Source organism: Dermacentor albipictus, chromosome 7 (assembly GCF_038994185.2).
Source record: "Dermacentor albipictus isolate Rhodes 1998 colony chromosome 7, USDA_Dalb.pri_finalv2, whole genome shotgun sequence".
Lineage (NCBI taxonomy): Eukaryota > Metazoa > Arthropoda > Arachnida > Ixodida > Ixodidae > Dermacentor > Dermacentor albipictus.
The window spans coordinates 71,281,209-71,308,578 of NC_091827.1; the positions used below are offsets into that span (position 1 = coordinate 71,281,209).

The 27,370-nt window shown below is 46.0% G+C and overlaps 1 protein-coding gene across 3 annotated transcripts; it reads right to left on the minus strand.

Annotated features, from left to right (window-relative positions):
• Positions 1 to 1,182: 1,182 nt before the first annotated feature.
• On the minus strand, positions 1,183 to 25,356 carry CycK (cyclin K). 3 transcript variants are annotated; one of them, XM_065453648.1, is made up of 12 exons: positions 25,188 to 25,347; positions 24,766 to 24,880; positions 20,351 to 20,424; positions 20,182 to 20,223; positions 19,659 to 19,807; positions 16,769 to 16,850; positions 16,135 to 16,266; positions 14,912 to 15,017; positions 10,723 to 10,780; positions 8,537 to 8,709; positions 7,693 to 7,805; positions 1,183 to 3,041 (listed from the first exon to the last, which is right to left on the minus strand). In XM_065453648.1, exons 5-12 carry the CDS (start codon positions 19,793 to 19,795, stop codon positions 2,343 to 2,345), a joined length of 1,500 nt encoding a protein of 499 aa, XP_065309720.1. In that variant the 5' UTR covers positions 19,796 to 19,807; positions 20,182 to 20,223; positions 20,351 to 20,424; positions 24,766 to 24,880; positions 25,188 to 25,347; the 3' UTR covers positions 1,183 to 2,342. The 3 variants fall into 3 exon arrangements, with proteins under 3 accessions (XP_065309720.1, XP_065309719.1, XP_065309718.1); XM_065453647.1 differs by lacking the exon at positions 20,351 to 20,424; XM_065453646.1 differs by lacking the exons at positions 20,351 to 20,424; positions 24,766 to 24,880 and having other exon boundaries at positions 25,188 to 25,356.
• Between the last annotated feature and the right edge of the window lie 2,014 nt (positions 25,357 to 27,370).

The window sequence follows — 27,370 nt, forward strand, 5'->3', positions numbered from 1 at the left end:
CGAGAAAAACACGGGGGAGAAATAAAGGTGGGGCTTGTGACAGGTACAGGCTCCGACAAAAGTGGTATACTCCACGCAGCGGGAGCCGGAGCAGCAGCACGCTGCATCGCGGCGCCATCTGCATTGACACGAGTCAAGCGACATGCCTGCAGATAATAAAGGGCACCCATTGGCTGTCTCGATCCCAGATGCTGCCTGTAGATGGCGTTGCGATGCAGTTTGCCGTTGCTCCGGCTCCCGCTGAGTGGAGTATACCACTTTTGTCGCCGCCTGTAGTCTCATCTCCAGTATTGGAGGAGGCGGGGAACGGTCATTTGCAGACACTAGTAGACGTAATGGAGAGATCGGCAGTGAAGCTTGCCTCCTGTTGGTGCGGCAGCATGGCACTTCGATTCTTCCCATCTCTTGACAAGGCACTTCACAAGTTCAATGGCACTTCACAAGTTCCAGAGAGTAACCAGGATTTACAATGGGGCCTGGCAAGGAAGGTGTGGAACTTGGTGTTACTTTAAACCTTACAATTACTCCCTCCTTTCGAACAATTTACGTAGCCTTCGCTGTTCATTGCCGATTCTACTCGTCATTTTGTATATCAGCTTTCTCTGCAGTGGATCGTTTTTCCTCACTTCTGTATAGAGGCATCGATTCAACTGAAAGTCTTTTGAAGCGTTCTGTGCTCTGCAAGCTGCACATGACAACCTCCACCATGTTTCAGCACGAAGTTTTATGTACTTTTGTCAGATCTTGGTTCGTGAAATCCCAGCGTGATGCAAGTCCTCGCTTGAGGATTCAGGTCCAAAGTTATTGCTTCACCCCAAGTGCTTCCAATATTGTCACTCTGCAACTCACAAATGTGTCCTCCTGACAGCTTACTTTTTTTGTGTGCGTTTGTGAAGGCTGCTCTGTGGCATAGACGTTTACATGTGGAGGCACTCCTGAAGTAGAAATTGCAGTAGTGGCTCAGTGAAACCATCATCAATGAGCCAACGCCTATAACTGTCTGTGTCACCTGTTTACAGCTTGGAAGCTTGAAGAGCCCTTTCTCGAGTAGCCCTCCTTTCAGGACAGAGTCGTAACCGGTGGGGTGAATGTCCGCTGTGGAAGCTGGAGGAACACTTTGGCCAGCTCACTCGGTCTTCAGGTTCTGGCCCTCAGTCCCACGTGATAGATAACACAAAGAGATCATTGGGAATTCTGCTGCATTTATTCAGAGTTCAAACAAAATGACCTCTCCACATTGGAGAATGAAACAAGTACTAACAAAGAAAAATTAACAAAGAGATTGATCAGCCGTCACTTCTAAAGCCAATGCCAATTCAAGTTCTACGTAAAAAAAATGTATGATAACTGAAAGTACAGTGTTCTTTCTGGGCTGCTGCTTTTCTCCCAGCACTGCTGTCATAAAAAAAAAAAGAAAGTAGAAGGAAAATTCAGTTCATATAACACATGCCGGTTGAAACATCAAATGGGTCACAGTGGAAGCATCTTGACACTTGCCACTCAGCATGACAACATGCAAATGCATAACTTTACAAATGCCCAGACTAACGTGCACCATACCTAGTGATGTGGGCAATAACACTCACGCAGATTTGCGCAACACGGATGTGGCGTTTCGCGCATTTTGTACCACTTGCGTCAAAGGCTTTGATGATGTGATGACTGCATGCTTGATGCAATGCGACTCAAATGATGGTGAAGGTCTCTAAACTAAACGTCTCGAGGACATAGGTATACTGGGAGCCAGGCTTAACATTGCATTCATTCGAAAATTGCTGGAGAAGCCAGAATGGGTTGCAACAGTGCTTTCTGCTAAAGATGTAAGTATACACATTTCTAACCTTGTGTCTTGTCTGCACCGATAAGCTTTACTTTCTTGGAGACGCATGACAATGTCATCAATGTCTGACTAAGCAAACACGACCGCATCGCGAACATATTTTGTGTGCCCTGAGAGGTCGCACAACTCAGACATACGTGTACATGAACAACAAAATGAGAAACCACAGAAACACAAGATACTAAGCAGACATGCTGCTTAGAAACTGGCACCAGAGAGAGCTTCACTGTGATTATGTTGCTTCGGGACCAATTGTTCTGCAGCACTTTGAATGTGGCATCTCTCCTTGTAACTGATCCTGCCTGTTACTTATTCGATTGTCTAATAGAATCTAGGCAAGTTAACAAAAGTCAATGGATGGCAACTCAATAGAGCAACGCCAACAAAATGGGGTGCTGTTCCCGAGCCTTGTGCACAAGCCAGCAAAGTGTCTCCATCCAAAAAAAGGGTTGTTGTTGGGTAGAGATGGGACACTCAACACACATTTGGCACCAACAGAGGCTCAGTTAGTGATGCGCGTGATCCTAACCGATGGCACGCCTGTTGGGTTCTGCTGCCTCGGTGGAGGTGGGGCCAGGTACCCGCCGGGTGGGGGAGGGGGTGGGTACGACATCACAGGCCCCGCCCCCGTGTATGGAGGAAGCGAGGTCGGGGGTGGCGGAGGCGGCGGGCCCGCGTGGTGGTGGTATGGAGGCGGGGGCGGGGCACCTGCATACGAAGGGGGCGGATGGGGTGGCGGCTGATCGGGTAATGGCCTGTGGTGGTAGTAAGGCGGCGGTGGTGGCTGGCCCGTGGGGGGCGGTGGTGGCGGCACGTGAGTGGGCGGCGGATGGCTCGTTGGCGGCAGCGGTGGCGGTGGAGGCGGAATGCCGTAGCTGTGAGGCAGTGGGGCCGGCGGCGGGTAGCCGCCCCGGTAGGCTGCCTCGGGGGGTGGCACTTTGTCACCAATGGGGGGCGGCAGCTCGTGGTGCATGGGGGGCGGCTGCCCGACATCCACAGTCATGGGCTTGCTGGCGCTGCTGTCAATGGTGGGGATGGGCATTCCTGCCATGGGGGGTGCGGCGGGTGGTGGCGCGGACGACGTCGATGGCACTGCTAGTGTGACAGGCACCACCACCGACAGGTCTGGCGGCGGCTGCTGAAGCTGTGGCGCCAGCTGCTGGGTAGTCGGCAGCACGATGGGAGACTTGGGCGGGGAAGACTGCACCGACAAGGAGGCGGGGAAACCGGGCATGTATTTCGCACCGCTCAAGCGACGTTGGAAAGTGGCACACAAGGCTAAACACACTCGCACACAGCGACAACTTGCACAACTGCTATTGGGAGCCATCCAATTCGAGCATGGTAGCTTGTGATGTGAAGCGGGATGAAAGGAAGCACTAGCCTCGTATACACACCAATGGCAGCTGCATTCTTCTGCACTGCTCCCACCTTTCACAAAACACCTCTCTCTTTTTTGAGAAGTGACACATCCAAATAAGTGTCCCCAGCGGCCACTGGGCAGTTTAGAAGCCTTCTTAACCATATGTAAGCGACAAAGGATCGGCAAATGAACTGGACATAATAAAAATGAAATGGCACAACGTTATCACATGCAGGGGTCTTGAGCAGCATGGCGAGTCAGCACCAGTAGTTGCTCTTGCAATTAATAAACGGAGCAACAAGCACCATTCATAGAAATTTCAGACTGCATTCAGAAGAATTGACTCTGAGGACGTAAACAGTGCGAGGTATTGAAAAGTGGCACGCAACGACAGACAACGCAAAATGGAAAAGGCAAGCACTTCTTGAGCTCATCAGCAAAGAAGAGCGGAAGCCTGCATTTCAGTGTGTCGACAGGACAAGGGCCGAGACAAGTATTTGTTGAGAAAAGGCGCACTGTGTGGTTTTCATATAGATAACGAATCGTTTAAGTACGCCATGCTAGCACCAAGCCATTTAACTTCACAGTGCGATGGACAAGCCTAAAACAAAGGCATAATATTGTTACAGAGCATTTGGACAGGGCTGTGCGCACAAGGGACAGACAGAGAAGTGGTAGGCTGTCCACTGGAGCTGTGGCCTGTGTACCACTCTACGTGCCTACCACTAACCTCTACTAAAGATCCGGTTTTGATGCACTACCGAACGGTGATATAGGTGCTTTTCACTATGTTCACACCACGTTATATTATAGCTTTAACAGAAATTTTTATCATTTTGTCTGATAAGCGAGCCGGGTTGGCACGGGCACACGGGCAGCAATGCAGCTGAAACACGCATGGCTTGCGAGCCAGCGCTTACCGTGGAAGTTTACCATGTGCTTTTGTGTCATAATGTTTGCACCAGTTACCATATTTTGAGAACATCGTACCGAACAAACTTTTCTTCCTTTGAACCTTGTGAGGGCCAGGAGAGCTTAAAGAATGCAGTGAAAGGTTTGTTGAATACTGTGAGCACAGCTAAATGTGACAATCTTGCCCCCCCCCCCCTCCCCCCCTGCACGTATCATTTTTGTTGAGAGCTTCACATCAACAGACACACACATTGGGCGTAAAATAATCAAAATAATCAAGCCAGAAAAGCGAGAAAGTCCCGACCTGCACTATAGCTCAAGACCGTGACCAAGTAAATAAAAAATTGACTTGCCATCCCGGCCCTGCCATGGTGGATGTCCAGCGAAGCTGCTGAAAACCACCACTACAACTGCTGAAGGGGGGTATGCAATGCTTTATACATTGCTTTAGAGTAACGGTAGTACTAGGTGTAACGGTAGTTTTGACAGCACGCCACCGCCCATAGCGGTGTTGCAGCCACATTGAAATTAGGCTGGTTCCTTTACATACAAAAGGCTAGGGACATCACACCCCGTGTCGCCAGCTGCTGTGGCCGCGGCGGCTTGTACAACGGTAATCTTTACCGAGAAACATATGCGGGGCATGCTACATGCTTCGCATTGTTATCAGGAGCACCTTAACATCAATCACGTAGTTCGGATGCTCATGTTGTGCTTGTTCTTTATTGAAACGCATGCTGTTCTGTGCGTTGCATGCATGATTCCAAAGAATGTACGCACTGTTTGCTTCACTTTGCTGGCTGCTTGAAGCCTCTGCCTTACACGGGGCTACAAGCCACTGCTCCTGGCCTGCACTGCTCCCGGGATCGGCCCACATTTTTGTTAACGGACACGGACATGAAAAATACCGACCACCGAGAGGCTAACGGCTTCGCTGTAATAAATATTAATATAAAAGGCAGATTTCGGTGCGCGAGTTGCTCGATCGCCAAATCCGAGGGGCCGATGTGCGAAATGCTTAGGAGCGGGTCTGAGAAGTCCACGTGCGATGTTCTTGATCGCCAAGCCCAAGGTGCCGATAAGCGAAATGCCTAGCCGCGGGTCCAAAGAGTACGAGGGCGATGTGCATTGCCGCGGGTCCCGAGGATTGCATGCATAATGTGCTTGGTCACGATTTCCGAAGCACGCACGCTCGATACTCGTGTCCGCGTGTTAGAGGATTTCGCACGCGAAGTGCTCGGTTTTCGTAGCCCGTGTCGCCGATGCTCAGAATGCTTAACCCTGGGTTTGACACATCGGTGGCTGAGAGATCGGCCTTGGGTTTGCGATGTCTGCATCGCACCCGTTTCGACACTCGTCAAGTCCCGGCGGTCGATACGTCAAGAGCTCGCGAGGTGTAAAGAGCAGACGACGCCCCTACGAAGAGAGTGCCAGACCAATGGTGAAATGCGCTGGTGCCATATGGCGGGCGCGACCAATTGGAGACTCTGGAACGGCCTTCAATCATTTGCTTTTTGTGCGCCTGTTTCTGTGTGGAGGAGATAGCTGAAGCAGCAAATTTGAAGCTGCAGAAATGCACTTTCCGACGAGACCAAGATGGCTGTGCTCGGTTGCGCCATTCCCGAAGTATAGTGGCTTGGAAAACGCTGTTATTTCACGATTTCCGCGAAAATTTTTCGCCACCTCGGCCGATAAACAAATTTTTTAGAGCACTTCTACATGGTTTTCAGGGAAGATATTTCAGAATCGGATAGAAAAATCGTTACAGAAACTGAAAATGTGATTTAAAAAAAATTGAATCTTTGGCTATCTTTTGCTACGTAAAAGCTGCATCCCCCCCTTAAAGCAAGATCTAACGAACTTTGTTACAATAGCCTCGTGGTACGTTTGCAATTTGTTTATGATCGCACAATTGTACTTATTTACGCAACAATGTAAATTTGTCACCCCTTTGCTTCGCGATGTCGTGCCATATGGTTGCTCCACACGGCGACACAACAGGCAGACGCTTGAATGTCGCATGCACATGGTTGCCACTTTATGCAGTGAAGCTATTAAGAGTGGAAGGGGACCACTGTCACAGAATATAGTAGGTGTCCCTTAATTATACACGCACGCATGTACAGTTTCCCGTTACAGTATGAGCACTGAGACATCTAATAACTGCACTCCCAGCCATTCAGAGCTGTTTCTGACGTTACTGAGGCAATTTGCGGCCTTCCTCGTTGTTACATTTTCCCGGCTCTTGCAGCTTTCTTGCCCTTGGAAAATGTGTCAACTGGTTTCTGCTGTATATATGAATTATCTACAGCTACTTAGCTGTGCTTTTCAGAGCAGCATGCTATAGTAGAAATGCTGTGCCTATGTCTCCCCTGTGAGGAAGCAGAGAGAGAACTAACACAGACAGGGGAAATGGACTCGACCTTGAGGAAATGCACTTTCTGTAGGAAAAAAAAATGAAATTTTTTTTTCAGGGATTTCACATTCCTTTTTTTTTTCTTCTTGGTGCAGACACCCAGTGGCCAGATTTAATTGTTGTAACAGATAAAGCGGGATGGGAACTAGTAGTAGTAGCAGTAGCAGTAGTAGTAGTAGTAATAGTAGTAGTAGTAGTAGTAGTAGTAGTAGTAGTAGTAGTAGTAGTAGTAGTAGTAGTAGTAACATATTTATTATGGATGGATGTATGGATGAAAAACTTTATTAAACATATTTATTATGCCATAAAACAAAAGCTCTCCTGGGCTGCTCATTATTACATCCGAGTATTGCTAAAACTGCTAATGCTGCCAGTGGCAGTATGACCGTAGTTGTTTGTGTCCAATTAAAATGTTTTCGTGTTTGCCCCCTCTGTTCTTTTTTTTTTCGTGATGCTCGGTTATAGCAATTATCAGTTACAACAATGAAATTCTCTTGGTACTTGAATATTGTGATAAGTCCATGAGTTTGTGCTTTGTCCAGCCTCACACCAACTTTCTTCTTTATCCACTTGTGCTGAACATCTGAGCTTTCTCTGGCTTCATTGTGTTTCAATTCGCATGACTGTCACACGAAAAATTTAGCCTCTCAGTTCACCTCATTCTTCTTGCTCAATGCAATGTCCTACCAACGGGCCTAAAGAAACATGCTGGCCATCTGTCAAGCTGACGACATTGGTGTTCGACAGTGCTGCAATTAAATTCGCACAAAATTCCTATTGTCGTGTTCATATCGCGCCAGAAAAATTTCGTGCTCGGGCATCGGGTTCTCCACGAGTCTGGACACCAGAGATGAAATCTTACTTTTATAAACAGACCAAGAAAACTTAAAAAGATTTTATTCTTAAAGCACACAACAACAGCAGCTGTCACAAAAGTGGCAGCCTAGCATTAGCAGAGCAAAACTGCGACAACTGTGCCAATTTCCCAAGAAAATAGAAAAGAGAAAAAAGGGGGGGGGGGAAAGGCGAATAGAAGGAAAAAAGATGTCTTGTAAGTTGCACTGAGAATGTTTGGTTCCGTTTAGCCAAAGCGGGCACAGCTGGCCACCTTTAACTCACTCCGGTGCATGAAAGAGCATGGGGTGTATGAGATCCACTCACAGGCTGCGAGCGCTTGCCGGACTTTATGGGCAGCACGGGTGAGTCTGGCGGAGAGTCCTGTGGCGTGTTGGGGATGGGCGTCGAGTACAGGTCCAGCACCTGGTGGCAGATGTCTGCGAGCGTGAGGTGCAAAAGACAGGGGGGGGGATGAGTTACAAAATTTGAAAACTGGCGCCAACCTGTCGATGCTTGTGGCACAACATGTAAGTGAAAGAAAGAAAACATGAACAGAAATGCACCCGAATGTTGTCACATGATAGCCATATCCACCTAAATGTGCAACACAAAGAAAGCCTTTGTAAGCGCTTTGTAATGACAATGCGGCAAAAGAATGACTGTCCACTGGGAGAAATCAGCAGCACATAAGAGATGTCTCGTTGGCCATCGTAGCCTGCAAACATAAAGCTGCTATCAATGGGCCACCATCAAAATGAGTGAATGACTGGCACTAACCTGAGGATGCCTTCAGGCAAGCTACACTGATCGCTGCATATGTACCTCAGGTGCTCAGAGCTGTCGCCCATTGCCGGATGACATTGTCATGCCTGCCTGCTCCAGCATAACAAATACCTTGGACATCCCCGATGAAGATGTGCTTTGGGACGTCAAAAGTAACTAGCAGCTGTCGCAGGACAAGAATCCTGACAGTTCGTGCGCTGTTTTTGCCTCCAACGATGAACGAGCCAATTGATGTTCTGTGGCTAACTGCATCGCAGAATTTCTTTTTTCTTTTCGGTTTTATGCAGCTGAAAGTCAAGGGTTGATCTATATGCGATTCTGCAACAGCAGCAGCAGACTCGGCATCAGAATCCTGCCTTCAACCCTAACCACTCAAGCAGCATACCTTCGAGCAGCTCGACGGTGATGTCCTCGACGTAAACCTCCCACCAGCGTTGGTGTCGCGAGGTGCGCCCTACCCAGTCGGTAACCTCGAACTTGGAGAGCTTGCCCGCCAAGTAGACGAGGGCAATTGCGACCACCTCGGGCTCCCATTGAAGGCACAGCGTCGTGCACAGACTGCACAACCAAGGTAACACAGGGTTTGTCTCTGTAAGCTCCGAACAACATACTGGCAGCAGTACATTCACAATATAATCTCGCTCCGTGACTCAAACACTATGTCAATCACAAAGTGAGAGATGTAAATAGGTGTCTCGCCTTTCCATGCAGTAGACTAACTGTCACCAGTGGGGGCATTCTGTAAGCGTCCACCTAGTGGACTGTCCACTTTGGTCGCCGCTGATTGGATGTAGCTGTTGAGCGAGGAGGAGACGAGCGGCCCTAGCCAATCAGCAGCGGCCGAAATGGGACAGTCCACTAGGTGTACTCTTACAGAATATCCCCCCAGGTGAAATGCAGCAAAAATTTAATGCTCACTCTTTTCTAGCATGCCCTGTTTTGTTCCAGTTGGCCCAAGATCTACAAGATGAATTGCGTCACTGAAGTTGGTTGTTCGGTATGCTTAACGATACACGAGGGAGTGTGTTATGCAATGCTCTCCTTTTTTGGCTGGAATTGCATACTAGTCAAAAATGACTTGAGATCATCCATAAAGCAATCGATGAACCATATGGACAGAAAGAACATCAAGCGTGCATTTGGAAGAGTCGGTTCATGGCTTCAGATTTTTATGGCAGCCTCACCAGAAGTACCTCAAATAATTTTCTCGTCTTCTACTTTTTCTCTTTTTCTATCACGTTGAGTGGCCAGTCGCACTGTATTTTGCGTTCCAATCTCGGGAACAGATAGACTATATAAGGGAAGACGTGTTCGAGTCGCAACGAAAATGGCCAATTACGGTGAGAACAGGGCATGTCAGCATGCTCAAGGCAGCAACAGAGAGCAAAAAGAATAAACCAGAAAATAAAATATGTAGCCCCAGCTGCGTTAGCCTATAATTCATAAAAAAAAAAACATCACAGGCAGGCACTTGAAAAATCTCTCTCTTTTTTAAACGACCTGCTTATCTTCTTCCTTAACCTCAGTCCAAATCGACCTCTTACGTTGCGATATTATTCCATATCAGCTGACAGAGATGCTGGGTTAGGAAGCTAGTACAGATTCCCAGCGAGCCATTTTCAACAAGCAACAGTGCTGCTGAAAGTGGGGGAGGACTTTCCTGCAGCACTCTCAGATTTCTTCGCAAAGATTGCAGAGTGAGAGAAGACTATCCTCAATTTCAAAGCACTGGCCAAAATCCACAGAACTCCAATGTTTGCATATCCAAAATGCACCTGCTGGTGATGTCCCAGACATTAATGTGCTACAAAGGCTCCCTGACAGAAGCAAGCACTTCTTTACAACACATCCACATCGTTGCACGATTGTCTTATAAACAACACTGGAAAATTCCAGCAATAACTTTGGAGGAGCTACTCAAATACTTGAGCGAGCACTTGGTTGTGCACTTACATTTTACAAATTTAAATCGACCGGAGAAATGCTGCACACTGGATCTCAGTGGTACTGGCACAACATGATGCACCTTGAAAAAGCTAAAGGGGTCGCAAGAAGATGAAGACGTCCATCAACAGTTATCGAACAAGGAAAACCTCAGCCTGAAGGGCGATTTGTTTTCGTCAGGGCCTTGATGAAGACGATTTCCATTGTTCACGCAACGGCTCCAGGCTGAGGCTTCCCTTGTTGCCACATTGTTGCGTGATGCATTCTGGGTCCACTTGTAAAGGTCAGGGTGGGGTCTGCCGATTCCACTTGTTTGAAATGACCAGTGGGAAAACAGACTCCCCACGGTGAAAAACAGCCTGATATTGGTTAATGTAATTCACCTTAAGCCTCCACCTGGTCGAGCATGCATTTGTGAATGCCCCTGGAGACAATTTCAGCTCAACTTGGAAGCCCAACGCTACTACAATGCATTACAAACACTAGTGTTCGCAAACTGGAAATTAGGCTGTTGTGACTTTCGATTACAGGGTTATTGCAGCTTTCAATTATGCTGGACTATTTTACATGCACAAAAACAAATTCCATCTCTACAGGAAAGAAAGCGGGACAGACGTAACACCCCACCTGTCATTGATGAATGTCCAGGCCATCTGCACCATCTTCTGAAGCTTTGACTTGTCACCTGCAGTTAAGAGCTGGTATCAGTGTCGCACTTTACTGAACAACCTTGTTGACATCACTACCGCCTTCTCTCAAGAGAAAGCTTCAGCTCGGTGGCTCCTATCTAAATACACAGGAAAAGGATAAATTGTTTTTCTCTGCAACCACAGCAAGAAATTTGATGAGGTTTGTTGCATTTAAAAGAAAAAGTTAGAATCTAGTGACTGTTAGTAGCAAATTGTTTATTTAGGCCATACATTTTTTAATAATATTTGTTGAAAATTGCTAGTTTTCAGAAAATGAAACTATCAAGTTTACAACTCTAACTCAGCAATGAAAAGCAATATCACAATTCTCTAAATAGCATCTAATATGTAATACAAAATTGTGATACAAAAACGAAACAGTGCGCAGCCGGTCAGTTAGCCCCATCGATGGTGAAGGTAGATCTGATGCCAGATCCACCGGCTTGTTGTCGGGGTCATGTTGCGTGTCACCCGGTGGCCGCTCACGGAGCGTCAAAAATGAAGCCATCAACTCAAAGATAACCCGAATAATGACTATATACAAGAGCAATCGTGTCCTAGGAATGAAAATGTGGTGCTTTCTCAATATTCTTAAATTCTTATTCTGTATCCCTTTAACAGCCAGTGTTTAACCAGTCCTGGAGGCTTACGAAAAGGGTTCTACTCAAATTGAGGACGACACAACGAGCTATGGAAAGAAGAATGATGGGTGTAACGTCAAGGGATAAGAAAAGAGCAGATTGGGTGAGAGAACAAACGCGAGTTAATGACATCTTAGTTGAAATCAAGAAAAAGAAATGGGCATGGGCAGGACATGTAATGAGGAGGGAAGATAACCGATGGTCATTAAGGGTTACGGACTGGATTCCAAGGCAAGGGAAGCGTAGCAGGGGGCGGCAGAAAGTTAGGTGGGCGGATGAGATTAAGAAGTTTGCAGGGACGACATGGCCACAATTAGTACGTGACCGGGGTTGTTGGAGAAGTATGGGAGAGGCCTTTGCCCTGCAGTGGGCGTAGCCAGGCTGATGATGATGATGTTTAACTAGTACTGTATCGAAGCTTGCAGTGCTCGAGGACGTACAGTCCCGAGCCAAAGTCTGGAGACCACAGATGTTGTGGTGGAAAAAAAAAAAAAGTTTCTTCACAGCCTAGACGACGGACTTGAATCTTGATTTGAAAATAAAAGTTTACTCTCTCTCTCTCTCACAGCCTAGGCATGGAGGCTGAATCAAGTGCAGCTGTGCTTCAAACTATGCGTATGTGTTTGACCAATGCTAGGCACTGTCAGAATCCCAGATTGCATGGCTGTGCCACAATAAATTTCAAGTCTTCACTGATACCGTGGCCGATAGACTATTGCTTGTGATGCTAATTGACAAGTTCAACCGCTTTAGTATAAACTATGGTTGTGGTGCAAAAATCATGCCACAGGAGAAGATTACAGCTGACGTAAATAAGCAGTTGTAAACTTTTTCCTGTGTCCGGCTTTTGGTGGCGCAACCCTAGTAACTAAGAATACTGCTAACCAGCCCAATTCATCATACTTTTAGAGTATAAAAAGCTAAATTTTTAGGATTTGTTTAGAATTGTAATAACTCCAATAATATACTACAGTAAAACCTCGTTAAACCGTACCCGCTTAAACAGTAGTTTTGTTTTAAATGTAGTAAAGTCAAATCCCCAACTCAGCTGCCATTGAGCATAATGCGTTTTGTATCCGCATAAATCGTACCAGCTTATTGCATACGCATCGGTTAAAACGTAGCGTTTCCACTTTTTGTCGCGTAAACACGGCGGTGTGTCGTCTCCATCGGGCGGCCCGGCAGAACAACAAGCCTCAGAGACCGGAACAACGGCCTCCAAGCGTCCTGTGCATTTGCGCGTGAAGCCACATCAACATCTACATCAACGCCGTGCCAGAGAGCGTTATGGCACCGTGCTACGAGGACTCGCATCATGCCGAAGCTCGGATTAAAAAAACGCCAGGTGCTCAGCATAAAAGAAAAATTAGACATCATCCGTGCTATCGAATGTGACATGAAGAAGTCGGCGCTGGCACACAACAGGGCTCTGCTGTTGACTATGGTGTGTCGCATTTGGAATGCTAAAAAGTTCCTCGGCAGTGCTGCTGCAACCGCGAAGCTACGAGGTTCAACTTTTTGCCATCGTTGCCTCTGTTGTTGCCGAAGTGTCGACTCGCGGCAGTGATGAGGACGACACGGAAAGCAACAGCACGGGTGATTCAGGCCCGACAGTGGCAGAAGCTGTGCGTTACGTCAGCCTCATGAATGCAATCGTCACGACGAGAACAGGGGCGCGATAATGTAACTCTATTCCAAACGAAAGGAATTCCAAACTCCGACACCCGGTAACAAAAAAGGCGCCCCGGGACTTCTGCAGCATTACTGCGCGGGTGCACAGAGAATACGTAACGCCAACGAGGAATTTGCCATGCAAATGTTTGCCGAGAAGAGGGGGCTGGCTGAAAAGCTGGCACGCAGCTTCAGTAAGTTTGAGGCCGCTGTCATCGTGCTAGGCCGCCGCGGCATCAAACGAAAGTAACACTTTTGTCGAGCGAAGTGAATATATACTGCATGTTTTTTTCCCCCTTTTATCACACTCTCTTCGAGTTCCGTTTTCAGCAGCTAAGTAGATGAACTCATGCTATTTCGGTTAAGCACTACTGCCGTTTAGTATGTACGTTTTCCGAGCTCCGGCCAACTACAGTTTAACGAGGTTTCACTGTACAGTCAAATCTCAATAACTCAAACTCGAGGGGGCCCGAAAATTTGTTTGAATTATAAAGAAGTTCAAATTAAAAGAAGGATAACAACCTTTCCATCGGGACGTCTCGGTTTAGATGCATCATTGCAAAGAAACCAGCGCGAACGAGACCAACCAAGCCAACCAAAAAAAGCACAAGCAGGAGCTGACGCGAGCAGACGATAGTGCGAAACAGGCAGTCCGGCTGGACCAGGCACAAGTACGAATAGAGCGGTCGGGTGGGTCTCTTATCGGTCTCCTCTGCTCGTGGCCTGCTTGCCGCTGTAGCGAGCCACGAAAAATCGGCCCAGGACCGATCCCACCCACGGGGTGCATTTTGCCACTAGTGTGGCTGGGGCATTACGGCACAACGCAGAAATGGCGACCTTGCCATTTAAGAGAGGGCGAGATTTCCACTGCGGTTTCTTTCTTTTTCTTTTTTTTTTCCTCGCACGCGGCATTAAGGGGTTTCTTCTAAGCCTTTCCTTTATGGTGGAGTCAAAGCAATGCTGGTCGGAGGCGCCGCCGCGCAATTTGACGCGCTGTTGAGAGCATTGTCGGAGCACGGTATGGTCGAATTAACCATCACAAATGCTTGCACATTTGAATTACCAGGCGTTTTCGCCCACTAGAATGCACATAACTTTGACAGGACTAGGGCGTCAGTTCGAATAAACCGGAAGTTTAAATTAAGAGTGTTCAAATTGATGAGATTCGAGTGTAGTAACTTTTTTTCTGTTTATGCATCACTAAAGTGCCCCGAAAAGAAGATAAATATTGGCCATGTCGTGGTTAAGTGTAGTTTGCTTATGTTCTGTTGGCAACCATGGGTGTCACGAAATTCCTAGGTTTTTTGTCAAGTGTGGCATGCATGTCACTGCTGCAAACCCCAGGATGTTAGAAAAAAGGCAGTGTCAAGTCCAGGTAGTCCTAGAGTACTTATTGTGCAGGAGGAAGGAACAGAAGTAGGACACGTTTTGTAACGTGCTTTGAGAATGTTTCCCATATTGGTCAGCATAACACATTGGTGAATCCAAATACGAAAGAAAAAAATATGGGTCCAAACATGTCAATGGCAATGAAAAACTTAACGTACTATATTTCCATTTTACCATGGCAGGACTGGTGCATTTTTCATTAAACAGAATACTTTCAACAATAAAACATTTTTGATCTTTGACCATAGTAACAGCGCAACTAGAACTTTGTTTATAAGCACACGAATAGCCTGCCCACAAAGAATTAAAAACCAGTCAACAATTTGATGATATTTCAGCCACTTTAAGAAATGCAGTTGCAAATTTCTTCATGACGCATCAAAACAGAACAGAAGCAATATGTGAAGTGTGTCAAGTGAGACCTACCTTTGAGACACTTGGCGTACTTGAGAAGAAACCCGTAGGGATGACTGACCTGGAGGTCAAACTTTATTGTCTGCAGCAAAATTCGCTCCATGGTCATGACTTCTTCCTGCAGTCACACGTAGTGAGAGCATAAATTTGTAAATGCTTGGAAAAAAAAAACTGCACCTGCCTGCAAGCTGCAGCCATTCACCCTTTATTGACGAGTGTGGCCAACAGGCAACCTAACAGAATGAAATTTTTTTTATTGCAGCATTTCGGTATTGAGTACAAAGTATCAGGCTAAGTGTCTTCTGCCAACACTGTATGACAGGCAGCAAACATAATTTGTTGATTTAGCGCAAGAACACAGGACAAGGAAGAAGAAGCATAGCATGCGACTTGTCTTCTTCTAAAAGCATGGCCAGAGGAGACTGACTGACGCAAGATTTTCAGCTGCAGTGCTTTCACATGCGTGTTGTAAAGCAAATGAAGTGTACACCTACGGTTTATATATGACGAGAGCTTTCTGTGCAAATTAAAAATGACGCCATGGGTGGCTTGGGGTGAAGCCTACTTCCAGGTTCCTGCCTGGTGTTTCCCCCCTATTGCTGAAATAAAGTTTCTGCAAAGTACTTTCTTCTTTTTTTCTGATTATGCTTATTCTCAATGTGGTTTTCACATTTAAATAGAAAATAACAATTTTTACCAGGTATTTATAGGTGCTGTCATTAAATGGTTAAGTAGCCAAAATGAAGTGCCAACTTGCACAATTGGGTGCTTGTCGCAAAATGGAGTAACAGTGCTGGGGACAGGACAGATGGAAAGAAACAAATGAAGCACTGCTTTGTGTTTGCACTGTCCCATGCACTGTTACCCTAACTGAGTAGCCCACACATGGTAGTGTACATGTAGATGAATATAACAAGAGATTCATGTGTGCCATTACCTGCCCATAGGAAGCACCTTCAGTTACATTGAGAACAGCAGTCCAAATGTAATGTGAAACACTATGCCTCTTATTTTGTGCTTCTGAATTGCGTGAGCTCACCCACAAAACCACTGAGCTTTGTGGCAACACCAGCCTCTCCGTTGGAAGAACATGCACGTGCGGTAGGGGGCGAGAGTGAGCGAAGAAGTGAGAGTACAACAAGGGGGTGGTTGAGTGATGAATTTATAGGGATTAATCTTCCAAGCAAAAACGGAGCAAAAACACTGGATGAGTAATCCGGCAAGGTTGCACTGACCTTAGGGTCTTCTCCAAAGGACAGATACTGCTTGTCAGTAAGGAATGAGCGCGCTGTCTTGATGATGTCCTTGCACTTCTTGGGCGTCTCCTCCACCTTGCCTGCCAGGAAGAGGCAGCAGCAGGCCGTTATCTGCAACGAGCATGACGGCAAAATGATTCTAACCCAGGAGGCATTATTCCCGACAGATGGGCAAATTGGTTACTGGCACAGTGTAACAGGCTAACAGTGCTGAGAAAGACGAAACACGATACACTAAGAGCAGTGGACTACCATTGGGCCACGACTTCTCTAACTGATGACAACAGATCTATCGAAAAAAACATTGGCTCATCAGCAAACAAGCTTCGCTCAGCAGGTTAACATAGCCTCAATGTTGTCAGATATAGTGCACTGCAGCATTATGTTCGGAGAGTGCATTTTCTCCACAAATCCAGGCTTACTTTGCATAAAATTCGCAGGCTCTTGCATTACACAGAAACAACAAAAACAACAGCAACAGCAGCAATGACAAATACATTATATCAGAGCTACTTCTGTGCAGTTGCTCAAGCTAAACAAGGCCTGGCATAATAGGAAAGCCACTGTCCTTCATAAAGCAGTAGATTACGATGAAACAAATGAAAGAACTCACAAATCTGGGGAATGTCTTGAAGGAGTGGAACATGTAGAAGCGGTGGAAGTACACCACGCCTGTCGCCATGGTGTCATAGCGTCTGGGGAGGGACGTCACAGTCAAGGTGCAACAAGCATGTGTAATATTGTATGGCTTGCATGATGTGCTCACCCAAAAGCTGGACCGAGCCACAGCTCTTTGCATTTAGTCATTCTCTCTCTCCCTCTATTTTTTTTTTAAATTGGGGGATTTGCCAATATTTTCCAAACAGACTAAATCGCTGCTATAGAATACTAACAGACATGAAAGCTACATTTTCCCCATGGAAAATTTTCTGAAATCTTTACTACTGCCACCTTTCGGGAGCGAGTTGCATGGGCTTTTGAGAGTTAAAAGCCACCCTTAGCTCACTTATTGGCCAAGTTACCTACTCCAATTAAGGCCCCTGAATAAAACTAAAGCTAGCGACATACTTTTATCTTGCCGCCGCAGTTGCGGCAATGAGCATGAGTGGAGGCAGGAGAGAAGGTCTGCGTCTCCCAATTGGTCAAGCTCCATCAGGTGGTATTTTTCGTGCCCTGTCCTCTTTTTTTTTCTTCTTTTTCGCATATTGGTGCACTCGCCACCGTGACAGGTGGCCGTCGAGTTGCCGTGGTAAGGCATTCGCAAGGAATTTCACATGTTTTGGCTGTTTCGTGGCTACTTGTGGCATTGAAGAACTATGTTTTTGTTCTGTTTTATGTTAGTAATTGATTTTAAGGGTACTGAAGGTGCAAGGATGTACGAACGGAATTTTTTTCTTTCTCGATGGGGTATGGAGCTCAGGCACGGGTAATCTTATGCATGGGTGCTATTCTCGGTGTGTGTGCAAATTTTTTTTTTTTTTCGAATACGCTATCGTTAACAAGTGTATGAAGCTATGGAGAGCGATATATATTGTGCTAAAAGCTTAACAAGCGTTATTGTCGTACTAATTAGAGTGCACGGCTTTGTCACTCCATGCTTTTGTTAGGCGCTGCAACTATATTTTGGGAGGACAAGCTGTTCATTACCATGTGTAAATTATTTTGACTATTGCGAGTAGGCTTTCTACCCTTCACCATCACGGTACAATAAAGTGGTGAACAAGTTTGTTGGCTCATAATGATTTGGGAATTGTGCAAGGGGAAGGTGCTCATTGATGGAAACTATGTCTACGTGTAACTTTCGTCCTTGCATAACCTTTGTTTACAAGTGACGTACAGGTTCCACTGAGATTGCGCTTGAGAGCCAGCAGCATCAGTTATTCATAAAGGCGTAGGACCAGTTTTACTGCATGCAGCGTCACGACGAAACGACGAGAATAGTTGAGATGCTCCGCTTTGATCGCACACGTTTCTACATGACACTCGCATTGTTCAGGTGAATATGTCATGCGCCTTACATTCGGTCATCGTGGTACTAAGATGATCAAATTATGAAGCTGCACAAGCTCAACACACAGCAGTCGATTGGGTACACACAAGTACACAAGTATGCATTTCGAGTAGCGCACACACATCCGAGTAGTTGAATCGGCAGCTACATAGCGCTGCACACACGCAAACGCATCACCTTTCGTGTGTACTGGTGAAACCTCAACTTCATCGCAGCCCTTTCATGCTGGGCAAGTGTCTTTAGAGAGCCAAATAAAGAATCTTATCAATGCAATAGAAATAAATCGCAAAGTGGCTTGATCTGTGCAAATCGTGACAGTGTTTTTGCCTGCAGGTACACTGCTTGTGGACAACAACGCTCAAATAAAGCTCCGACAGGTATATGAACATTGTGCAGATTACATTTACAGTGCTGGCAAGACAAAGAGCTCCGATTTTCGTGCTTGAATGCGACACTAAAAGAAATTTGTAAACAAAACTAGCCTCAAAAGGCTTCTAACTGGAAGTAGGTAGCCAACCTGAAACGGCAAAACATGTGCGAAGTTACTGTGCCAAAAAATAAAAAAAATAATCTGCTTCTGCCAGTTTCATAGTGTTCCATCATCACTCCTAGCACAGGACATAATAAACAAGCCTCAATTACAGTAAAACTCCATGCGCAAACACCGACAACAATTTTTAATGTCTCACTTCGCATAACTCAATAGGCGATACCGGCATGCCCCAGAGCGTAGAACCAAACTGCGAGGGCGAGCGATGAGGGAAAGTGCGAGTGGTGAGGAGACCAGGAGAAGGAGAGGCTGGGTGAGAAGGAATGTCGCTACTAAATTTATTCAGGGGGCTTGACTCCGACAGTACCCCTTTGATGCGTGGTCAGGGAATTTGCATACATGTTACATCTACAACCAGATTCATACATTCCCTTGTAAGAGAAATGGTGATCACAGCATCAGCAGTTACTACAGGTACCCTCAGTAGGCAAAAGCACGGCCTTTCAGACTGGTTCCTATTGTTCTGAGGGAGCCATAACTGTGCAGTGCAATCTGGACACCAGCTATGCTGAAAAATTTTTAAATATTAAATTATGGGGTTTTACGTGCCAAAACCACTTTCTGATTATGAGGCATGCCATAGTGGGGGACTCCAGAAATTTGGACCACCTCAGTTTCTTTAACGTGCACCTAAACCTAAGTACATGGGCGCTTTCGCATTTCGCCCCTAATGAAATGCGGGTGGCGTGGCGAGGATTCAATCCCGCGACCTCGCACCTATGCTGAAGAGCAGTACTAGATTTTTGCGCTGAAGAGGGGTGCTGCCATCTCTCTAGCTCAATTTTCTCCCTGTAGTTCTATACTCCGCTTCACCTATGCTGAAGCACAGTAAAGAATGAAAAGGAGAAAACTGAGCTAGAGAGATGGCAGCACCCCGCTTCAGCACACAAATCTGGGTCTCATCTGTACGCGACTACTGCCTGTTTCAAATGGCAAGGATACAGTCCCATCTTGGTGCCGACGTTGATGATGAATCTCGCACCCTCCCGCCGGTATCTCTGCTCCTTCTCCACAGAGATACCATCGAGGTAGGAGGGTGTCTTCCGGAGAGCCTTCTTGCTGTAGTACCAGTTCGGCATCTTCTGCTGGGCCTGCAAGCAGAGCATGCAAAGCCCAGCGAGTTTTCAATTGTTCCGCAACTGGCACATAAGCAGCTTCAAGCAGGATGAACAGATATATGCCAGCAAGATTCATACCAACCAACCATACCAAACAACAAGCTCAAATAGTTTGACTTGCATAAAATTAGCTGGAAACAGTGCGAGCATTTTGTCCAGAAGGTATACTTATAAATCCAGCAGAAACAAGCATTGTAAGCAGAGGCAAGCCAGTCAGTTGCTTGCTGTAACATTTAACTTGAACTTAGAAAACTTCTTAAACATAGAGTGTTAGGTCCAAATGAGGCACACACACTCCTTTTTTGAACTGAACACAACATTCAAAGACTGCAAAAGGAGCAACACACCTTTTCGGCGTCGGTCACATATGGAGAAGACTTTCTTTTCCCCTGCACGTAAACACATTGTTAGCCACAAAAGAGGAGGCAAACCAGTCTTGGCGTGCAGAAGAAAAAGGCTTTACAAGTTGACAATGGCTGAAAATGAAGGCAACATGGTGTGCACTGTGGTGCTTACCAAACTCTGCTGGCATATGTATGAAACAGCCAGTCTCCTTGGAAAGATATAGCGACTGGAGACAGTTGGTGATGCTACAGTCAACAAAAGAATGTCATGTGTATCATGGAAGCTAACCAATTAAAGGTTTGATTACCTACATAAAAAATATAAAGACAAGCAGAAAACTTGATCTCATCAGAAGAGAGAGTTGGGCTAGTTTCTATTGGCGGTAACATGGAAGGCCAGTCACAAGAACAAGCCAAGACGAATACAAAGCGCTTCATTCACAACTAAGGTTTACTGAAAGAAAACTTGCTCAGCATTTTTTCATGTGCATACATGAATGTTCTTTTCCACCAATAAACTTTTCGAGTGCAGCACTTTGCCTGCTAATAATTTAGGTGCAAAAGCACACAATAAATTTATTACACAAGGGGTTTTGTTAGCAACATGATTACCTATCAAATAATTTAATCCCTACAGATTTCAGTAAGTCCATTCGCTTTGACTGCCCTGTGTTAACAATGCAGTCATTACATTTTTTCCCCATCACTGCAGTGGGTAGCACTAGCACAGCACAGATGTTACATGCAGTTCATCATCATCATCATCAGCCTGGTTACGCCCACTGCAGGGCAAAGGCCTCTCCCATACTTCTCCAACAACCCCGGTCATGTACTAATTGAGGCCATGCCGTCCCTGCAAAATTCCTAATCTCATCCGCCCACCTAACTTTCTGCCGCCTCCTGCTATGCTTCCTTTCCCTTGGGATCCAGTCCGTAACCCTTAATGACCATTGGTTATCTTCCCTCCTCATTACATGTCCTGCCCATGCCCATTTCTTTTTCTTGATTTCAACTAAGATGTCGTGAACTCGCGTTTGTTCCCTCACCCAATCTGCTCTTTTCTTATCCCTTAACGTTACACCTATCATTCTTCTTTCCATAGCTCGTTGCATCGTCCTCAATTTGAGTAGAACCATTTGCGTAAGCCTCCAGGTTTCTGCCCCGTAGGTGAGCACTGGTAAGACACAGCTATTGTATAGTTTTCTCTTGAGGGATAATGGCAACCTGCTGTTCATGATCTGAGAATGCCTGCCAAACACACCCCAGCCCATTCTTATTCTTCTGATTATTTCCGTCTCATGATCCAGATCCGCCCTCACTACCTGCCCTAAGTAGATGTATTCCCTTACTACTTCCAGTGCCTCGCTGCCTATTGTAAACTGCTGTTCTCTTCCGAGACTGTTAAACATTACTTTAGTTTTCTGCAGATTAATTTTTAGACCCACTCTTCTGCTTTGCCTCTCCAGGTCAGTGAGCATGCATTGCAGTTGGTCCCCTGAGTTACTAAGCAAGGCAATATCATCAGCGAATCGCAAGTTACTAAGGTATTCTCCATTAACGTTTATCCCCATTTCTTCCCAATCCAGGTCTCTGAATACCTCCTGTAAACACGCTGTGAATAGCATTGGAGAGATCGTATCTCCCTGTCTGACGCCTTTCTTTATTGGGATTTTGTTGCTTTCGTTATGGAGGACTATGGTGGCTGTGGAGCCGCTATAGATATCTTTCAGTATTTTTACATACGGCTCGTCTACACCCTGATTCCGTAATGCCTCCATGACTGCTGAGGTTTCGACAGAATCAAACGCTTTCTTGTAATCAATGAAAGCTATATATAAGGGTTGGTTATATTCCGCACATTTCTCTATCACCTGATTGATAGTGTGAATATGATCTATTGTTGAGTAGCCTTTACGGAATCCTGCCTGGTCCTTTGCTTGACAGAAGTCTAAGGTGTTCCTGATTCTATTTGCGATTACCTTAGTGAATAGTTTGTAGGCAACGGACAGTAAGCTGATCGGTCTATAATTTTTCAAGTCTTTGGCGTCCCCTTTCTTATGGATTAGGATTATGTTAGCATTCTTCTAAGATTCCGGTACGCTCGAGGTCATGAGGCATTGCGTATACAGGGTGGCCAGTTTCTCTAGAACAATCTGTCCACCATCCTTCAACAAATCTGCTGTTACCTGATCTTCCCCAGCTGCCTTCTTCCTTTGCATATCTCCCAAGGCTTTCTTTACTTCTTCCGGCATTACCTTTGGGATTTCGAATTCCTCTAGACTATTTTCTATTCCATTATCGTCGTGGGTGCCACTGGTATTGTATAAATCTCTATAGAACTCCTCAGCCACTTGAACTATCTCATCCATATTAGTAATGATATTGCCGGCTTTGTCTCTTAACGCATACATCTGATTCTTGCCAATTCCTAGTTTCTTCTTCACTGTTTTTAGGCTTCCTCCATTCCTGAGAGCATGTTCAATTCTATCCATATTATACTTCCTTATGTCAACTGTCTTACGCTTGTTGATTAACTTCGAAAGTTCTGCCAGTTCTATTCTAGCTGTAGGGTTAGAAGCTTTCATACATTGGTGTTTCTTGATCAGACCTTTCGTCTCCTGCGATAGTTTGCTGGTATCCTGCCTAGCGGAGTTACCACCGACTTCCATTGCACACTCCTTAATGATGCCCACAAGATTGTCATTCATTGCTTCAACACTAAGGTCCTCTTCCCGAGTTAACGCCGAATACCTGTTCTGTAGCTTGATCTGGAATTCCTTTATTTTCCCTTTTACCGCTAACTTATTAATCGGCTTCTTATGTACCAGTTTCTTCCATTCCCTCCTCAGGTCTAGGCTAATTCGAGTTCTTACCATCCTGTGGTCACTGCAGCGCACCTTGCCAAGCACATCCACATCTTGTATGATGCCAGGGTTAGCGCAGAGTATGAAGTCTATTTCATTTCTAGTCTCGCTGTTCGGGCTCCTCCACGTCCACTTTCGGCTATCCCACTTGCGGAAGAAGGTATTCATTATCCTCATATTATTCTGTTCCGCAAACTCTACTAATAACTCTCCCCTGCTATTTCTAGTGCCTATGCCATATTCCCCCCCTGCCTTGTCTCCAGCCTGCTTCTTGCCTACCTTGGCATTAAAGTTGCCCATTAGTATAGTGTGTTTAGTTTTCACTCTACCCATCGCCGATTCCACGTCTTCATAGAAGCTTTCGACTTCCTGGTCATCATGACTGGATGTAGGGGCATAGACCTGTACAATCTTCATTTTGTACCTCTTATTAAGTTTCACAACAAGACCTGCCACCCTCTCGTTAATGCTATAAAATTCCTGTATGTTACCAGCTATATTCTTATTAATCAGGAATCCGACTCCTAGTTCTCTTCTCTCCGCTAAGCCCCAGTAGCACAGGACGTGCCCGCTTTTTAACACTGTATATGCTTCTTTTGGCCTCCTAACTTCACTGAGCCCTATTATATCCCATTTACTGCCCTCTAATTCCTCCAACAGCACTGCTAGACTCGCCTCACTAGATAGCGTTCTAGCGTTAAACGTTGCCATGTTCATATTCCAATTAGGCTGCAATAATGTAGCAATTCCATTTCAACTTTTTTCTCATCGATTTGAGCTGCACTCTGCCTATGTCGTCGCCAAGACATTCTTGAGCAGTGGATGCAATAGGATCGAGCGAAAAGGGTCATTGCATTATGTCTGCCCTCGAGTACACATTCCACTGCAACTGAGCGAGAGGCAGTGCAAGCTTTCCACAAGCAGTCCTGAAGGTGTACATATGCAAAACACCATCATTGAACAGGCGCACATTAGTTCACGTGAGGTAGAAGGAATTGAATAGCATTACTCCTTCATACCAAAGGTGCAGTAAACACATAATTGCGCTTCTGTACAATGTCCAAGCAAGGTACTCAGGTTTGCAGTGTCATGTGACAACAGTGAGTAACTATAAAGCAGTGGTGCATGAACCAATGCAGTGCTCCTTCTGTTTCAGAAAACTATCCCCAAGATCAGCAGGTAGGCGGCAGAAAAAAAAGAAAAAAACGCAACTGCGCTACAGAGAATTTTCAGGCAATCCACAGAAAGTGATGGGGCCACGGCGCGGCCAAACACAAGATATCACACACAAACACACACACACAGGGCAGTGCAGGCGAACAGTGACGTCACGGTGACGCCTTCGGAAGTTGGTGGTGAAGCATCGTTGGGTGATGGCAGGGTAAGAACAGGCAGAACGCACGAGCACACACGACAGGTAGCGACGATTCAGCGAACAAGTCATTTGTGTGGGCGTAGGAACCGTGACCAACGCCATGCAGGCCGTTTTCGTTCCTTTAACGCAAGCCGAGCTTAATTTCTTGTCACAACTGTACGCGGGACGACGTGATCACTGCCGATCTGTGGTCTGCTCACTTATTCCAGACGAGGACAGTTCACATCGCGTCACGCGAATGGTCGTGGGGAACACTTAAACTCAACGCCAATTAGCAACAAGATTCCTACGCCCGACGCTGACGCACGGCAGAGAAGTAGATGCGACAGAAGCGGCGTTTCCACGTACCTTCGAATCGGAATTTACGGTAATGCAAACGAGAGGTGGAGCAGAAGGCAGTACTTTTGTTTGCCGATATGTTTTAAGCGTAAGCACTAGCTCCACCCATCAGAGTTCATGCGTTCTGGAAGAGTGAAGACGAAATTGCAGACGGTTAGTAGGTGCGACTTAAAAGAACATAACGCGAGACTGTGACACTTTTCAACGTCGCAACAGGCGACGCTCAGTCCCAACGTTCGACTCGTAGTAACTACAAAAAGAACGCCACACAGCATATTGCCATCAGAGCAAACATCGTTAGACATTGAGTACGCATTTAGCTGTAAGAGAAGGCTCTTCTACAATGAAATGTGGCAGCGCAATGTAGCTGAGCACGCATCTCCATGAGCGAAATAAATCGATGTATGGATTGTGAGGCATTGTTCACTTACCCTGCTCGACTTTGAGGTATTCATTCTCGTCTCTATGTGCTAACGATTAAAATAAATACTCGCCACAGAAACAAAATCAGAAATGAAACTGCGCAATTGCACACTTTACGACGACTACACAGCAGCCATCTTTTTCTTTCTGTTATTAGAAGTGGAGAAATGACATTGCTTTGTAGGTGCACTTCGTTTTTATAAAGTAAATACCTCAACCGGCGGCAAAACCAAAGTTTACCTTAAAATATTACCAGTTACCTAATTATTGCCAAGCAATATCTTTTGTGTTTTATTTGTCGTGTGCGCATTGTTCTGAACGTCCTGCTTGTGCACGCATAACTTTATTCGCACACTCGGCCAACTCTAGGCCATGCATGTATGATGTATCTACGTCTTCTTTCCTCTTGAAAGCTATCACGTGACATACTGTATCACGCGCCTTTTATGAAGTGCGAAAGACGAGCTCCAGTGAGTACGCTCCCGGCAAGTTATATTTACTGGCGTCACGTTTTGTTTGAGTATATTTGTAGCCGACTTTAACGTATACTTTTAATTTGCCTGCGACACCGGAAACTGCAGCTGTAAAGAAACGAGCTCACAAATGGGGTGAGTGCAGTGGCGTAGCAACAGGGGGGGCCGGGGGGCCGTGGGCCCCGGGTGCACGGGGCCAGTAGGGGAGGGGGGGGGGTGTAATATACGTCTGAAGACACCCGAAAATTGTCAATATCCTCGCCTTCCTCGACTACACCCGGGGGGGGGGGGGGGTGACAGAAGAGCTAAGGGCCCCGAGTGCCAGACGATCTAGCTACGCCACTGGGTGAGTGGGAATATCCGAACATTTCGAATAGCGAATAGGATAATGCGCTATCTGGTCCGTACTTCAAGTAGTCGTAAATATGAATTGTTTAAATCCTCTATAGTATGTGCAGTCAAACATGAAATTGGAGCAAAAGTGTGATACATTTCATCCCGGCGGCCATGTAAGAAATAAAACGCGAGAAGTTACACGTTGGAGCACGCTATACCTCGCTGAGGGGGCCAGAATTTTCCTTACTCGCACTCCGAAGAAACCAGGGTATGCGCACAAACTGCCGATTCGTTTCGCCAATGCTTCGTCTGGACTTTATATAAACGCTTCGCAAACATTAGGTGGGAACTTCGTTTAATATCAGTGGCGGAAAAATGACTGTAACTTATTCAAAATTAGATTCGTATACAATTTGTTTCTGGTACTATTCGACTGGTATTCGATTCCAGGGGCGGATCCAGTGGTTTCTTTAAAGGCGAGGTTAGTGGACAAAGGAGGATGATGATGATAACGACAAAATATTTCATTTTGCAAAAAAGGGCACACTCTGCCTGTGATATTGACACTGCCTCTGTACTAAGTTCCAAGTGAGGGAAAGACTGCTGTTAATATTATAGCGCAGCGTCGGCGTCGCACCTCGTAACTGAGCGAACGAGCAAGCGTAGTGCCACGCAAGACGGGCTGTGCGGAAACGACGGCTACGAGATGGCGCCAGACTAGCGCGCGTCGTCTGTATGGCAACAAAGCGCTGCATGAGCGGAGGTCTGCCTGCGGCGGCTGCTGTGAATCGCGCAGGTGCGTCCCCCATGCGCTTCGCGATCGCCAGATTAGAGATCGAGGAGGCAGTCGCACGACACTTCGCTCGGTTTGTAACGCGCCGCACGAGACAGATTGTCCGCGCCAGCCAATATATCGCGAAATGAAAGCACGTATGCTCTTTCTTTTTAACTTGACGTCGATTTGTAAGCCACAGAAAAACAATTATGTATTTCGAAATTTCACTCCAGCAGTTAGGTATTCGTGTAAATTCTCAAAATATTCCCTCACTTGTTGTGGCTTCTGTATCGGGATGGTAGTTGGAGGAACGTCTGCATGACCATGCATTTGCGAACATCTCTATGAGACCAGGAGAATGTCGTATCAATTTCCTGAATCAGTAATTGGGTTCTTCACAAAATATGACTGCTTCACTTTTACTTGGTAGTGTCCTCCAAAGTGTTGGACGCAATGCACCTCCACGCTTACTATCGAAGCCATCACGTCTACGATGTCATGTAGGAGTTGTCCCCCCTTTTACAGCACATCAGAGGCACTCGGTGTGACGACTTCTGGGTGGATCTCACCACAGTGCTTCTAGTTATTAATGTTGCAATATTAACTC

What these genes read in the sequence shown, in the direction of transcription:
- CycK (XM_065453646.1), bottom strand. Translation starts at nt 25,211, where the DNA reads ATGAATACCTCAAAGTCGAGCAGG. An exon ending in TGGACATTCATCAATGACAG is followed by an intron (nt 8,710 to 10,722) that starts GTGGGGTGTTAC and finishes TTGGTTGTGCAG; the next exon opens with TCTGTGCACGACGCTGTGCC. An exon ending in CCGGCAAGCGCTCGCAGCCT is followed by an intron (nt 3,042 to 7,692) that starts GTGAGTGGATCT and finishes TTGTCGGTGCAG; the next exon opens with TCTTCCCCGCCCAAGTCTCC.